The sequence below is a fragment of the Fukomys damarensis genome, unplaced genomic scaffold (assembly GCF_012274545.1).
Source record: "Fukomys damarensis isolate Sample0158 unplaced genomic scaffold, DMR_v1.0_HiC HiC_scaffold_1, whole genome shotgun sequence".
NCBI classification, from domain to species: Eukaryota; Metazoa; Chordata; class Mammalia; order Rodentia; family Bathyergidae; genus Fukomys; species Fukomys damarensis.
The window spans coordinates 71,164,568-71,182,421 of NW_022900913.1; the positions used below are offsets into that span (position 1 = coordinate 71,164,568).

The 17,854-nt window shown below is 35.9% G+C and overlaps 1 protein-coding gene across 1 annotated transcript in view; it reads left to right on the forward strand.

Annotated features, from left to right (window-relative positions):
• LOC104861244 (ankyrin repeat domain-containing protein 26-like) overlaps positions 1 to 17,854 on the forward strand; it is a 42,006-nt gene that overhangs the window by 13,107 nt on the left and 11,045 nt on the right. Inside the window, 9 exon segments of the mRNA XM_033763751.1 lie at positions 933 to 996; positions 3,966 to 4,026; positions 4,129 to 4,280; positions 8,577 to 8,649; positions 8,918 to 8,973; positions 11,332 to 11,425; positions 13,959 to 13,987; positions 14,078 to 14,122; positions 14,125 to 14,152. Coding sequence (XP_033619642.1) covers positions 933 to 996; positions 3,966 to 4,026; positions 4,129 to 4,280; positions 8,577 to 8,649; positions 8,918 to 8,973; positions 11,332 to 11,425; positions 13,959 to 13,987; positions 14,078 to 14,122; positions 14,125 to 14,152 — 602 coding nt within the window.

Below are 17,854 nucleotides of genomic sequence, written 5' to 3' on the forward strand. Positions count from 1 at the left end.
ACACCTGTGTGTTTGGACTGTTCTTGTTTTTCTAAGACCGTGGGATGCATCATTAGGTTATTTATTTGAGCTCATTCTATTGTTCTGATGTGGGCATTCCCTGCTGCATTCTTCCTTCATGGGACTGCTTTCATTGTGTCCCATGAATTGTATTTTCATTTAATTTTGAGAATTGTCTTACTTCTGCCTTAATTTCCTCTGTGACTGATTATTCAAAAGTGTTATTTAATTTCTATATGTTTGCCTAATTCTTGTGGTTTCTTTTGCTATTGATTTCTAGTTTTATTCCACTGTGATCTGATAATATGCATAGTAAAATTTTCAAGAAAGCAGTTAGAGGGCAGAAGAGCCAGGGACAGGAATATACCCTTCCAGCTCATGGCCCAGTGACCTGTCTCCAACCACCCCCACCTCCTGAGAACAAGTTCAGCTATTGAACTTGCACTTGGATGAGTGACCTGATGAGTATAGCTCTTCATAACCCATACACCTTCTACACAGAAGAATTGCTGCATTCATTTTCAATGTAAACCATCACATCCAGCTTAGTTGTTGGAACAGGGAGAGACTATGGAAAGGGGACAGTATATCAGTCTATCTACCTTAAGATTCACAGGTTTGCTCAGTCCAGGTAACAACACTTATGTCAACCATTGGTTGGATTTTTCAGTTCAGCCTTCAGGTCAGGCAATTTGTACCAACAAATTATTTTCAGGCCCTGCTAGTCTGTTGGCTGTCTGTTTCTGATGTGTGAGAGAAAGGGAATCTTCACTGACCATTTCATAAATTGAAAGGAGACAGAAAACAGTAGCTAAAACCTTCATAAAAACAGGTTAAATTTGAATTGTATCAACCAAGAAACGTTCGTGTACAGATAACCAGTTTTTAAGGACAAAACTCACCTGCTTTTGTTTTATATTTTTGCCTTAAAGGTTTTCTAACAAACGTGATCCTTTTGACTCATCAGTGGGGGATGATGATAATTTTGATGACATGGTAAAGTACTCTTTTGGAAAGTTAATTTTTTTACTCATAGTTTTGCTTTGTATACTGCTTAGTCTTCAAATTTAGCAATGCTCTACCTACCATAGTTTTACATGAGATTTTTTTTCTTTTTCCTTTGGTAAATAACTGGTAAGTTCTCTGAGGTATCAGGGACTGAAACAAAGTAATGGGCTACAAAATACATAGTGACAGGAAAATTGTATTAGGCAAAACTTTCTCACAATAGAGGAAATAGAAAATATGGTGAAGGATTACATGGATAAGTGTACCTTACTATGACTTTTAAATGTGTACTACCATGACTTTTATAATTCTATGCTTAAATAAATGTAAAAATGGATACTATTAGTCTTTATAATTACCATGGAAATTTGGTGCCTTTATTTTCAAAACTTACAGCACATAAAATATATTTTTTCTTTTAAGTAGTTTTTATTGTAGTATCATAACAGTTTATGAGAGCTTTATTCTTGGCTCTTTTTTTAGACTAAAATTATATTAGAAATTGTTTAAATTTAGGAATTTTAAATCTCTTTCTTAAAATCTGTATTACTAAAGAATTACAGTTTTTTTGTTGTTGTTATTTTGTTTCTGGGAGTGGATCATAGGGCCTTTCCAATTAGCTACATCCTCAGTCCTGTATATATGTATGCATGTATGTAGGTATGTATCATCTATCTATCTATCTAAGTCAAGGTCTCACTAAATTCCCCAAGCTGGCAATTAACTGCCAACACATCTGACTGCACTGTATTTTCTAAGTCATGCTTCCATTAAGAGTGCACTGTATTTAAAGTTCTTGAACTGATTGAAGAATTCATGTTTTACCCAAAATAATAACCAATTCTGGGACCAGATACTCCCAATAACCTTATAGTAGAGCTTTAAGAAATTTTTTATATTATAGCTTTTAAAAATATCCAATCAATATCCTCGTATCTCATTCTAACATTTCAAGTTTCAGAAGTTTTATTTTTATATTTCAAAATACTCATGTTAAATCTCTTGCATTACTGTGAGCTATTAGAGATTAAGAAATATGTTTATGATACCCTGAACACTTGGTATAAGATGTTTTATATTAAGAAGCAATATTTTTAATGTCAATCAATGGATTTCTACATAATAGTGTTTTATATATGCATGATTTTCGTAATAGTCAAGTCTATTAAAATTCTAAAAGTATGGCCTAAATTATATTTGAGAGGATGAGAATTGAGCCAGAGATACAAACACCCAAAACTAGGCTTTTATTAGGGGGACAAGGTGCAGAGGATGAGCTAGGAGGCTGTCTCAGACAGTGGTGAGAGCAATGGGGCAGGGGCTGGCTGGGTGATGCTTTATATGGGCAAGGGCTCACTGGGGCGGACATAGTAGGTAGAGATTCAGAGGTGAGGTTCAAATCCATTGGAAGGATTGACTGTCCTGGTGGGAAGGAGACTAGAGGTGGGAGAGCTTTGTGGCAGGAAATCTTGGTTTTTGTTTCCCCAGACTGATTTATAGTGTACTCTGAAGAGCCATTTAGGATGCAAGGTTAGGGCCATTTTATCTAGCAGAGAACTCTGTGAGTATTCCCTTTTAATGTTTAGGATATATAAGTTCCGGTGAATTTTCTTGAAGAAATATGTCATAAATATGAAGTAAACAAATTAGGGTATATAAATAGGGACGAAGGTTACAGTACACCCTAGTTTCCTTTAACTCTGAACTTAGGTTAGGATTTTATGCTAAAATATCTTAAACTCCATGTTCTATTAAATATATCTTTTCAAGACGTTCATTTCTCTTTACAATTCTGATTAGCAATTCTTTCTGTAGATGGAAAATTGGTGGAACATTGTTTTATCTTTCTTAACTAGTATTAATGCTGCATTTCTCAGGTACTGGTAGATGGCATGTTTAATTGAATTATGTTATAGTAATGAATCTATTTTAGTATTTATAAGAAATAACAGTAGTATAATGCAAACAGGTAATCTTTTCAAAGACTGAACAAAAGTCTACATTTTTACATACTTTCTTCTTAATATTTTTCCTTTCTTCCTTGGTTAAAGTTCCTATTCAGTTGACTGGTCATCTCTCTCTTCTTTCTTCTCTGCCTTCTCTCTTCTCCACCCAACTCTATGTGTGTGTGTGTGTGTGTGTGTGTGTGTGTGTGTGTGTGTTTGTGTTTGTGTGTGTGTGTGAGAGAGAGAGAGAGAGAGAGAGAGAGAGAGTTTGTCCTTTATTACCACTTTAAATAATTTACCTCAATCCCTAAGTTTTTCTTACACAAAATACTTATGTAGTTTCTGTTCCTTCAGTCCACCTTCATGTTCATGATATATTTAGTCAACATATTTCTGCTAGTTATTGTGTGGCTTTGATTTATCAATCACTGTTCCACAGGATTTATTCTTGTCTTTCTTGAAAGGAGCCGAATTCATATAATCATTTGTGGTTATCTATTTGACATATGTGACATACAGAATAGAAGCAACTTATAGTGGTGGTAATTCTAACCTATCTAAATATGATACTATTAAAAACTCAACTATTAATTTTTCTCCTCCTGAGGTAATTCATGAAAATATAAATCATGCAAACATGTTCAGAATAGAATACAAAATGAATTTTTATTTCATAAAATGTTAGTTTTTTCCAAGTACTCTAAACTACAAAGGGATACATATTTGTTTTTGGTTTTTTAAGTTAAGAACATAGTCTAGTAAATGTTCTAGTATTTACATAATTAACTAAAGGTATTAGGAGTAGCATTATGGGTTATTTCCATTATCTTTCATAGCCTTCACCCCTTGAAGAAGATGGAGATTAGCAAATGGCAGATTGGGGTTTGAATCTATATCTGAATGATTCCAAATCCTGGGCTCTTAATGTTAGATCATGTAGTAAAGGTGAATGCTATTTTATCAGATTTAATACTTGTGATTCTTAACACGATTATTATTTTTTTCTTCTAGAATCTCCCCAAAGTAAACCTAGCTGAGCTATGGACTGCTGCTCACCAAAGCGGGGAAAAGCGTAAGCTATTGGATAAAGATGGCCTACTCCTGTGCTATTCATTGATTTGAAGTTGTAGATTTTTTTCTTTATGTACAATTTACTTTAATTTTATTGTTATAGAAGCAAAATATGGCACTGAGGAATCACGAAACACAACCCCTCTTGACGACCGTATTTCTGATGGTGAAAGCAAAGATAACGTGGAAACTCATGCTAAAACATCAGATGATGTTGAGAGCTTCTCTCAGTCTTCCATTTTATCACCATCACATGTAAGATCTTTTTAAAAATACTTTTCCCCATGTATTTAGCCACATATGACCCTAGAAAGAAATATAGGGTCATAAGATCATAACAGAAAATAAGTATAATAAGAGATTTATGTACAGAATTGAGATTTATAGAAGTTGATGGGAGTAAAATGTTTTTATGTGTGTCATTTTAGTGGCAAACAACAAAAGAAAACAACAAAAATGATGATATGAAGCTGACAATGAATGAGAAGTCTCATTTACAAGACAAGACTTTATAATAAGATTATGAGAGCCAAAATCAAATATTATAAAAACAAGTCAAATGAGAGTAGAAACTCTATTATGTGTTAGAAATCACACCCTTTTAAATTACCTATAATTGATTTGATAGAACTGAAAAGGTGATCTTCATTTTTGCTAAGTTCAATAAAGTGATATCTCCTGTTTACTCCTGCAAATCTGATATTCATAGATTGTAGAGAACATTGTCAGTGACCCTTGCAGTGTGTCTCATTCTCCTGTGAGACAGGTACATTGCCCGCAAGATAGGGAAGAGAGAACAAAAGAAACAGACCCAGAGATGTGAGAGAAAAAGCTGGGTATTGGGCTGATCTAAGATGCCCTGGGCAGCAAAGACCAAAGGCAACAAAGACATCCAGTGTTTATTCTTTATGAGAGTGGAAAGGAGGGTAACTGGGCAGGTCTCAGGACAACTGCTGATGACAAGCATGGCAGACAGGGGCACCGGCGTATCTTTACTGAGGAGAACAAATGGTGAATGGAGGGAGGAAGAATTTAGTTGGAGTTAGATGACCTTGGCTAGAAGTGAACTCATCAAAGCCCTGCTGCTTCATGGACTAGGACTTAAGCATTGGTAGCAGCCATTAGCAAAGGAGCAGCACTAGCCCAACTCTGCTACCTGACACACCCATGTGAGTCACATAAAGCTTCGGTCAGACTCCTAAGGTAACACAGCTGAACTGTAGAGGGACAAGAAGTTTGTGCCACTGATGGCCTGCTAACCCTGGGTAGAGTTGTCTGCTACGATAGATAATGCAAAATGAAATGCATTTTAAACCTTACTAAAATTATTATGAATTATTAATAGTTGACTCATTATGTGTTTTTTTGTTGTTGTTTAATTCAGTGCTCGGTGTACATGTCTTGCCAAATATTCTTGAGAACAAAGAGAAAATAAATAAGCACTGTATTTAATTATTTCATAAATTAAAATTCCCAGCTACATAATTGAGATTCTTCTCCCACTCCCCAACTTTGGAGATCCCAGAACTTCCTGCATGGTAGGAAAGCACTCTACCATTGAGCTCCACCTAGCCCTCAATATGATTTTTAATCTTTATCCATTATATGAGGAAATACATTTAAGCAGCACCACTTTTTTATAGCAAAACATTTATTGTGCGCTTCATGCACATATAATGATAACAATCATCATAGGGAATGTGCACCTGCACACTGTACATCCTACCACTTTTTCGCATTCCCTCCACCTCAAGACCCCTTCTCTCCCTATATACAAATCTTTGCTTCCATTTTTTGCACGTTTTTGCTTGTTGCTTCCTTCCTTTCTGCCTCCCCCATCACTTGTTCCCATTCCCATTTGATTATTTCTTCACATTTCCTAATAATTTGTTATACATTTTAGTTCTTCTTTCCACTTTTGGTTTCTCACAGCAGAAAAACAGTGTGTTATTTAAACATGTGTGTCCAATTTATTTCACCTGAGCGTATGGTGTCAAGGTCTATACATTGAGCTATAAATGTCAGAAGCCCATCCTTCTTTATGGCAGAGTAGTGCTCCATTGTATGTATATATAAAAACCCACATCTTTACCCATTCATTAGTTGGTCAGTATTTAGGCTGTTTCCAAGATATAGCTATGACAAACTGCAAGCTGTATCTTTCTTAGAGGGAAAATTTTTGAAGAAATTTATTTCTGGAATGATTCTGATTTATCTTCTAATAATCTCTTCATGTAGTGGACATGCATATGGATACATCAAATAATGAAATCACAATTTGTGATTTTTTTCGCTAAAATAAACTACCCGTGATGATAGAACCACCAGGAAAAAAAAGATTGCTAATTATCTCTTAAATATGATTGCTTAAAAATTTTTAAAATACCTTCAGCAATGGGGATATTTAATGTTATTCTAAAGAAGCATTATTCAATTCAGTAGTCATAGCTTTTTGGGATTTGATTTTCCCACTTTGGTGCTTAGGATCAAGTCCACCACATGCTAGGCAAGTAATGAATGGCTTTGATACACTCCATCCTAAATATTTATAGTTATTAAGCCTTCCACTTAAATTTTCTCATTTTATAACTCAGGAATCCTACTGATGAGCTAGTTTAGCCCCTTCTTCATATGAATGTTGAGTCCTGATTGACAGGTATTTGAAGACTATTTGAAAAGTACTTGAAGAATTAGAAATCTTCAATCTTGAAAATGATGGTTTTCTATTTTTATACTAGATCCTTTCTTGGATTTTTGGTTTTTGAGACAGGATCTCGCTATGTAGTTCAGGCGAACTTAGAGCTCCTTCTGTAGCCCAGGCTGTCCTCACACTCACAGTAATCTTCTATCTCAGCCTCCTGAGTGTGCTGGGATTACCAACATGTGGCACAATGTGTGGCAACCTTTCTTTAATTTTTAACTACCATCCCATATAGTATGAATAGGAAATCAGAGCTGTTGATATATGCTGTTTATAGAGGAACAGAAAAACAACATGAATTTTTAAAATAGGGTTTTACAGTTCTTTCTTAAAAATGCCTAATTCTATAAGCACATCAGCATTTCTCTTCTATAATTTTTTTTTTTTTTTTGGTACCAGGGATTGAACACAGGACCTTGCACATGCAAGGCAGAAGCAGTGCCACTAAGCTAAGTCCCCAGCTTCCTGTTTTTCTTTTATGAGATGGGGTCTCTTCATGCTTGCCAGGTGGCCCTCACATTCCTGGGTTGAAGTGCTCATACCACCTGAGCCTCTCACATGGTTGGACCACAGGTGCACATCACCATGCCTGACTTACATTGAAAACTTGCAAGATTTGCTTTTAAATAGGAATTTTTTTGCAAAAAGTTTAAATTGGTGTTTTAGAATTAAACCCTTCATTAAATTTAAAAATTCGTACTAGCATATCACAGAAATAAATATTTGCATATATTAAAAACAGTATATGTTTACCTCCTTGAATCAAATATTAACGTATACAATGGAAAGCTTAAATCTCCCCAATTTTTGCCTCTTTTGCTTTCATTTCAAGAGTTTCAGACTTCTGTGTAGGATAGCCTTATTACAGTCTAATGTATTTTACAAATACATACCCTCCTGAGCCAATATGCTTTCCTGAATAAGGTCATCTACTACTTCTCCAAATATATACTCAGTCCTGTCTTCTAAGTTCTCTGGGGCCCTCAAATTTGATGTTCCACCTTGAACAACTTGACCTTGACTATTCCCTGGCTATTAATAAATGACACTGAATCTCTGAAGACATGGGCCTAAGCCATCGGCCTGATCATCCACCCAGCCTTTCACATTCTGTGTTTCCTACCTGCTCACAGATTTTTCCCATCTGCATTCATTTTCTTTCCTATCAATTTGAAATAATACCCTATTCTCCTCCCTCCCCCATCATGCTCATCTACTGCTTATTCTACTGCTACATACTCATTATACTGTTGCCAAGGTGGCCTTTTCTGAAGAATATGGGTGTGCCATTACAGAGGGCAAGGTTCCCATTCTAGCCTGAGACAAGTGCTGTGTGGTTGGCCCCTGAAGCTCCTGTCTTATCTGTCCATCCATTTGAGGAACTGTATTCCATTTTCGTCCCATTACTTGGGCATCCCTCCCTTGCTCTGTTGTTTCGTGCCTCATCCTTTTGTTTATGCTGCCCAGTCTGGAGTGGTCTTCATACCCTTACTGCCCACTTCTTCTCCCTTTCAAAATAGGACCAAAGGCGTGTGGCTTTTCCTGAGCTTCCTGGGTAGAACTGACTGTTCTTGATTTGGGCCCCAGCTGTAGAATCAATGAAATACACTTTTTCTGTTCCTGTTTTCATATATCTTTGCACCTGTTTGCACATAGAGAAGAATGTGTTTTCAGTTCTAACTTCTCCAGAGGAACCCCAGTGATTTAATTGATTGGTTTGTGATTTTTTTTCCATTTTACTGACTTTCTGGGTGGGTGAGCAAATGTTTAAGTCTGTGTTTTTCTTTTGCTTTGTTATTTCTATGTGTGTTTTTCGATGATCCATTATTTTTCTTTATGTATCTATATAGGAAGAATCAACAGTGTCACTGTTTAGAAAAACAGCAGAGGGTAAAGGCAGAGGGTGCAAAAAGTATAAAAGTGGTAAGTTAGTGAATATTTCTGAAAGTGTCTTGTTTATATCCTATTATTTTAAAAGTGTGTAGATCCCAAACACGATGCCCAATTCTTTTATTTTTTTTATTTTCCTACCACCAACTTCTTCCCCCAACTGCTTCAACCCTCTGAAATTCTTTTTCACTGTTACTTTGATCTTATTGAAACATTCATGAATGCAGACAGATTTGCACATGTCTTTAAAATTCACAGCAGTAAATGTTCTCCTTAATGTGTCTGTGGCTACATTTTATAGATATGTTGTTGCCACTGGGATTAAGAAAAGATGATGAATCACCTTGGGATTCAGAGGTACTGTTTATTTTTTATAATTTTTTTTAGTAAGCATTAAATGAGATTTAAATATAGAGGAAAATAATTGGACTTTACTAGCTCACCTCTGTATATGCCTATAAGAAATCATTTCCTCATATTTTTTAAACCATAGGCAATAAAACAATCTCTCAGACAAACTGATGTATTTCTTATATCCCAGCACTCTGGGAGGCTGAAGCAGGAGGATTACATTGTCAAACCCTAGATAACCTACCAATTTACTCTTGCAAAAAAACGTGAAGAGGATTAGGGTTGTATCTGTTTGAAGACCCTGAGTTTAATCCCTCATCCAATAGATGAAGAAATGAATGAAGTCTACGTATGTTAGTGCTACATAGTACATTTCTGCTAATCTGTAGGGTTCATTTAATGAAGCCAATGCAGTTAAAAATTAAATCTTAGATTTCACAAGCAATCAGCTTGGATTCTGAAATTAAATTGATCTAAAAGCTAAAGAATTATTCTTAGCCTCTGGCCAATGAAATTCAGAGGAAATGTTTAGATCATTGTACAGCTTGTAACTTGAAAATTTAATGAGGGAGACCTGAAAGTGTTACTGTATTTGGATTGCCAGCTGTTATGGTTGGAGTCTGGATGTCCCCCCAAAACCTCATACAATCAGAAGTAGCAGTATCTGGAATATATGATGTTGGGATCAGAGCCATGTGATTACTAAAGCACTACACATCCCGGGAGTCTGAATGGGATAAAAGAGGGAGAAGATGGGTGAAGTTGCCTTGTTGCCTTTGTTACCTTGTGGCTGCCCTGTTGTTTCTCTTTTGTGATGCCTGTTTGCCATCCCTGCCTTGGAGCCCGCCAACTGTGGACTGCGCCTTCTACAGACTGTGAGCCAAATGAACTTCCCCTCTAGCTGTAGGAGGTGGGTGTCAGGTATCTTTTCTCAACAGGAGAGAAAAATAACTAACCCAACAATTGTAGGTCTGCAAGGAACAATTGAGAAGGAAGAGATTGAGGCGTTGTCAGTACATGGGATTATAATCACAGTTTGATTTCATTACATTTAAAAAACAGAAACCAATATTGAATGTGAAATGCACCCTCTGTATGGCAGCCATTCCTTTAGTGACAAAAGTGTAAATAATGAAAACTTATTCTAAGAGGACCATTGTGGGGAAGGCCTAATCACTTAGTGATAAGAAGCTGCTGCATTGCCTGGGGAGGTTAGAGAATTTTGAGGGGTTTTGTGGGTAGGATAGGAAAGAGAGAGAACTGTTGCCAAATTAAGGAGGAGAAGCCACCCGTGCCAAAGTGTAGGAGGATATTCTGGACAGAGCCAGCAGTGAGCCACATCTGTCCAGAAAGTGTATAAATAAGAATTTGGAACATGGTAGAAATGTAATAAATAAAAGTTCTTATGCTGCCCTTTTTAATGAGACTTTTTATACTTTCCTGAATTTCTTAATTTGGAAAGAGGTGCATGCAGTAACTAATATTTGCATATTGTTGTTTCAGTATAACATAAACTTATTTTTTTATTTTCAGCCATTTTTCCTATCAATAAAATTTTTACTTAAAACATTAGATTTTTCCCCTGAGCCCTTGTTTACATAAAAGAAGCAGCTTCTACAATGTTACTTGTACTCAATATGGGACACTGAAATTTCTTAGCTTGACAAGTATTGTAACACTAAAATGACTTCTGTGATTAGAAATACTGAATGCTGAATTATATCAAGTGCACTGCCAAGAATCAGTTTTATCAGCAAAGGGAAAGGGGGAGAAGGGGGTAAAGGAACAAAGGTGATCAAGAAATGATAACATATGTACCAGTTCCCCAAAGCATGTGTGATATATCACAAACACACACTCAAGAAAAACCTCTTATACTTTAAAATCTTTCAATTGAAGTCTGTACTTTAAAGAAATGTTATCCCTGTTGGGGAATGCAAAGTAGAGTTAGGTATTCTGAAGCCAGGTAGAAATAATGCACACCAGACAGGATTTTGCCTGTGAATCTCTCCTGCGGCTTCCCATGCTTGTTTTACAGTGTCACTCACATGGAGATACAACGTGGGCTTGACAGGAGATTCTCTTTGAAATGTTCTGGTTTTCAGGATATGCTTCCCATTATTAAATCGAATTGCTTGTTTGACTTTTTGAGGCAATGTCTCACTATGTCATTCAGGCTGGCCTTCAACTCACAGCAGGCCTCCTGCCTGAGCCTCCTGATGCTGTGATTACTGACATATGACACCAGGCCTTGCTCTAACTGCTTTTAAAATAGAAAAATTAGATGTTTTCATAAAAATAATTAGGAAATGTTTGTGCAACATTAGTACTGATGTACTAATACTGATGTACTAATTTAATCAGAGTATCTCTGAGAATCTTCCACAGAAGCCTGGTGATCATTTATCTGGGGCTGCAGATGAAAAAGGAAACCATACAGGAAATACACAAGTAGAAGGTAAGAAATGTGCATATATATATATATATATATATATATACACACATATATATATATACATATATATGTATATGCATGTGTGTATATATATATATGTATGTATTTAGAAAAGCCATCTTACAACTTGTTTATTTAAAACCAGAGCATTACTATGTTCTAATCACCAAAGAAATTTACGTATTGAGCACGTAGTAAGGAAAAACACAAGTAAAATAGTAATAAGTTACTTATGTCAATGGTCAACCACAGGTTGAATTTCACAGCCAATAAAGGAGCAGAATTATTAGTTCCATTCAATCTATTATAAGTCTGAGGGAAGTTGGAAAACAAAGAGGAGCAGAAGGAGTAAAGAATAAGAAGAATAATGCAAACAATAAAGGAAAAACAAGAAAGTATGGAGGGTGGGAGAATAGTGACTTGTTTAGAGAAAGGAAGAGCAAGGTATAAGAAGTGTAAGGATGTCAAATGAGCTTTCGGTACCAAATCTTGATGAAGGGGAGCAGAATTTTTCCACTTATGTTCTCAATGTTGCAAGTACATTGAGGATTGAAGTACTAGGTTATGCAGTGCTGGATTTTATTTATTACAGGTAAATATAAATATACATGATCAGCCATACATGTGCTTTCCGTGGTACCTTGGTTCATGAAGGTACAATTCTAGTTGCAGAATTAAATAAAAAGAATGTTGCCACTCTTGAAAGTTTCTATTTCACTATGTAGTATATCGAGAATAAGAGCAATGGAAAAAATAAAAGGAATAAGATTCATTATGGAGAGGTCAGGGAATTCACAGCCCATTTAAAAGCCCGTTAGAGACTTTATGACTTCTTATTCAATTTGGGGGTCATGATGAGGAGACACTCCATGCTAGATTCTGAAAAGTTTACTTTACATAAGGGAATTTGGAAGAGACCTGGTGTATAGGCTAGAGCTTCTCCACTGTAATGAAACCCCACGGTGGGGACTGTGTTGAACCGTACCTCTGATTCCAGAGGTCTGTGATCCTGTGCATCTAGTAAGTCCTCAGGTGATACCAATGCTACGTGTTCTCAGGGCATTGGGATTGGGTGGATATCAACTTCCCTTTAGAGAAATCTGGCCAAAGAGCCATTGCATAATAGTTCAAGAGAAAAGAGGGCCAAGGGAAAACAAAAAATTATTTTCTATATCTAAAAATATTTCTAGCCACAGAAGTAGCAAAGAGGATGAAGAAATACAAATTATAATCCTATGATACCATTGTCAAACAAAACAAGAAGTAGTAAGAATAATCCATAGAAAGGAGTAAATGGATAGAATAAAGACCATAGATCACTTTTGAAGGGCAGAGGGGTTGTTTAGGAGAAAGAAGAGAGGAAAGAAGGAAACTAGGCAGGTAATTCTGGACTTACCAATGAGGAAACTTGAGAGAACTCAAGTTCTAGTTCAAGTTCTCAGTGTATGTGCCCACAAATGGACCAGTAGATTATAGCTGCTCCACGGATGATTAGGACAGGGGAGAATTGGAATGAACTATAGCCACTCACCTCCTCTCTGTATGTAACTATATGTGTGTAACTATAAGGCCTCGAAACTTTATGTTGAATTAATAAGTGCTCATTTACATTGAGAATAACTTGCACAGGGGAGCATTGACTTTTTTAAGATAACTAATTTTTGATGCAATTGCTTATGGATGCAATAAAGGATATTCAGACAAATCCTTTGAAGATTGACATAATGTACCAAACCAGTATTGGAAACAAGAGACATTATAGAGTTCATTCTTTGAATACCCATATTGGTACTTTTTGGTAAATATTCCTGATTTTCAGATATAAAAACTGATTAGTAGCTAATAATTCTTTGATAATTCAGCTTATCTCTCCTATTTTGATAAGCCAATTTCAATATTGCAAACTTACTGTGCATAATTTCTTAGATGTGATTTACATACCTTCTTGGATAAGTGGATCAAGAAGCTTTAAGATGCCTAACTGGAGGATACAGGAAATGTAGGCATTCCAGTAGCCCACAAGAGTTTAGAAAAAATGAACATTTTTATCAACCATTATGCTACAAGTATATGTCCAAACCTTTATCTGAGAAAAAAGGAATGATATATTGCACTGAGCAGTTACTACAACTTTGTCCTTTCTGACAAATTCTGACAATGTCAGGACAAACTGAAGAACACAATTAAATACTTGTAGTGTAATGGTATAGCATCAGCTTTGATGTTCATGCTCTCGTCCATGACTTACTGAGATCACTTTCTCCTTCAGTCGGCGTGTATAAGCACATTGGTATATGCTCACTGTTTTATTTTAGTTATGGCCTTTGGAAGCATAATGTCATTTTTGAAATCTTAACTGCATGTCTCATAAGGCCTGTCATATTGTCCTAACCATTGGGGGTGAAAATCCAAAATCTAAAGTAATCACTGCTACAGGAGAGCATGAGGATTCAGCTCCATGCCAGTCCTACATGAATGTATCTTTGGCTTTCTCATATTTACACATAATTGATTATGCTTTCCTTTTGCTTTTTAGAATCATCTGAGAAATGTCTTCACTTGAAGGTACTAACTTTATATTTATATCTTGAATTAACTACATGCTTCATGAAATACATAGTATTTATTACATATCTCATTTCAAACCCCATTCAGCCTGCCATTGAAAGGAAACATCCCGTTCAGAAAAAAGCAGAGTAGCAAAGGGAGATTTATGGACATGCAACTCAGGTAAATTTTGCAATATAGATCACTCTGGAAAGTACAGTACATTAAAATGTTTGAGATGCCCAAGTCTTCTCATTATTTTTTTCCCAATGTTTTGGGTGGATTCGACAGAAGTAATTCAGATGTGCTTGTTGATGTCCATTTTTGCAAATAAAGTGTTTGCAAGCATAAGAGAAAAAAATTAATCGTTAAGATGTTTCTACTTATGGTTCACTATCATAACATCTCTAGCTTGGAACCTTATACAGTTTAGGGATCCACAGAGCTTATTACAAGATTCCAAGGTGTTTTCAACATTGGCAGATGCTTACTGGAGAGCTGGTCTCTGTGGTACAGGCCTGAGTCCTGCTTATTCAGGAGGTTGTGGCAAGAGATTCACTGATACCCAGGATCCCCTTTCTAAATACAACACCAACAAAATGCTTGCTAGAATTCTGATACTTACCTAGAGTAAAGCTTTGCTCGGTAACATGTCAACTGAGTTTCAACTTTAATTATTTCATCTCAGTTTCAATATACTGATGATCATAAGCAGATAGATGTTCTCACTAACACGCGTTATGAGTTCGTATGTATGTATAGTATCTCATATCTTTGTCATTAAAAATTGGGAATATAATCAGTCCTTCAAAACAATGATCCTGAAAATTTTTAGGCATAAGAACTCTTATAGTATTAAAATTAGTACAAATTATACAAACCTTTTTTTGTACATTTCGTATCTCTCCCCATGTACACTACTAGCAGTTAAAATCTGAAGGAGGGAAAATACAAGCATGAAGTCACACATTCCAATCCCCTTTAGAGCTGCAACTCACTAATCATCAGAATTGTGCCACATGACACATTACATCTCTGAGAACACCACTGGCAAATGATATTTGGTATTATTTGTTCTCTTAGACCTTCTGCATGGATGTTGAACTCCAGGGATTCTTACTCACTATTCAACTACCATTTAAACAACATATAAGGTTCATGAAAGTTTCGTGATATTGGATTTCTTCAGTATGAACTGACTATTAGGCTCCATACTTCCTTTTTTCATTTGTTTTAAAAAGTGTAAGTCAGACAATTTTGGTTATGAAAAAAGGACATACTTTTGTTACACTTTGATTTCCTGTCTTCTGGCACTCTGTAATCTTTGGATTTAATGTGGACCTAGACCAATGAGGGTGAACCTTTCAGAGCTCTCACTAATAACAAACAGCCCACTTGCACACATGCGCCAGGACATCACTGGCCTAGACTAACTCAGTTTTAAATGGGAATAATTGGGTCACTTACAGCTCCCATTTTTCACATAAATTATGGTATTATCCAAGCTTGAAAAAGTGAATTCTGAAGATATTGGGATAATGGAGAAAGAACAATTCATTGTAGTTTTTAAAACATAAAGTAGCATGTTCACTAATATAAATGTCTTTAGAATGTACAGAGAATATTGTGTATATTTAAAATGGACATTTTCTACTATAAAATTCATATTCCTAAATATTTAATAGTAAAGAGTATGGGAAACCAAGTGTATAAAAGATTGCTGGATCAGTCAAAGTTATACTAAAAATGAAAAAAAATGAGATGTGACAATGATGATCAAACTCACAGGACTGTAAAGTACAATAAGCTCTAGGCTATAGTGTGTTGTGGGGCTGAGAGTGCTTCTGGGAAAGAATGTATTCACGTTAGTTACATTTTTATTATCCTTTACATCTTATTGTCAAATTTTTCTGAAACTCTTTGGAGTTTAACGAGTTTGAGTCTCAGTGATAAGACTTGTCAGAGATCAGGGAATTTGAAAGTTGATGACAAATATCTAAATAAAATACAAGCAGTGTTATATTTGGGAATTTGGGAAGACCACCTTAATAAGTAGGAAGATGAATGTCAGAGCTGTTTTTCTATTGGGGAATTGTACTCACTGTGTTGTATGAATCACAGCAACCAGAAACAGCATAAAAATGTAATAAAGAAGGCTAGAACTCGGATCTCTGCATGATTTTATAGTACTGTAGTTCCAACTTTGCAGAAAGCATTTGGTGGTGCAGTGGGGTTTGTGATTTATTCTTCCTAAGCAGCCAACAACCAAACAGTATCTTTTCCCAAGTGGTTTTATTCTAACCAAAGCAAGGTACAAATAGTAAAGAAAATTAGGAGGCAGAGCAGTTTGGTTCAGACAAATATTTAGCATAAACTTGAGAGCGGGTGCCAGGACACTTAGAGCTTCAAGAGTTGATGGAACAACTAGGTAGAGATCTACAGATTGCTCCTCAGACACAGAACACCTGTATTTTTGCATGTCTAAACTCACAAGTATTATTTATAACTATGTTCAGAGTAACTCAAAAAAGAACCTTCGAAAGCCACATAGTAAATTATTACAATTTTTGTGTTTGTATAGATTGATTTTCACAATATTAAACAAAATCATTGAAAATTTCCTATATAGGATCTCCTCAGCTGTGTCCTCCTCAGTCAGTGGTACCGAAGGAATCTGTTGCTATAAGGAGTACTGTATCATTTAAAAGTAATACAGGTTCAGTGGTGCTATGCTTGCCTCTCAAGTGAAGGTCCAGATTTCAATCCCTAGTACTGAAAGAAAAATTAAAAAGAAAAGTAATATATGAAAATCTAGCCAGGAACAGCATATATGCTTTCAGTTCTAGCCATTTGAAAATCTGAGGCAGAGATATCACTTGTGCCCTAGAGTTTTAAGGCCATCATAATAAAACCCCATCTCTCAAAAGAAATAAATAAATAAAAATTAGTTATTAGGACACATGGTCTATTGACTAATGGCATCTGATATGTATTGTACTTTATGTACCAGTTAATTTAATGCCTTGAATCATGTCATCATGTCTATAGTAAAAACTCTTGCAACGTAATAGATTATAAGTCAGTTTCTGAAGTGGTGACTACAAGCTGTAAATCCAAAGTTATCTACCCATCCAAGTGACTTTCTTTTCTCTTCCTCCTCTCATCTGCTGAGCATTAAACTGAAGTAAACTCAGAGCCTTGCATATACCAAGCACACACTCTACCACTGAGCTACACCCTGAGCTCTTAATGTGAGGATGACCTTGGTAAACTCAAGAGGCAGGGCATTTTAAACAGAACACTTAAATGAGTTCCCTCAATTTAGGAAAAGATGACACCAGAACTACAAAGTAAACTGAAGCAACTTAAACACATTCAGGTAGTTGATTTCACATCTCATTTGACAACTTTTGAAAAGCGATGAGCAGTCTAGTTCTCCAGGGACCCAGATTAATACATTTATTCATTTAATAAAAATTCACTCTACAAGTGGTGTCCATAATTTCATACCTGAAATAATTTTGCACACAGCATTTGTGGAATCTTCAAGAGGTGCAGGCCTACACTAGATTTATTTAGCACTCTTTCCTTCCACTAATCAGCCTCGCTTTATTCATATGGCCCTCACACTCATCCTCATCACTTTTTAGAGTGATTCATCTCCAAAACAAGTCTGACCACGAGCCACTCTTCAAAGCATTAATGTCTGAGCATCTTACAGTTGGCTGCAGGCTTTCATGATCTGACCTCTAATTCTGCATCTTCAGCCTTATCCTTTGTCTGCCCTCATCAATCTGTGGTTTTACTAACAGCTGGTGATTATTATCTTTGCCCTCCCCCCATTTTTAGACAAATACGACCTCCATTCCCTTTTTTTTTTTTTTT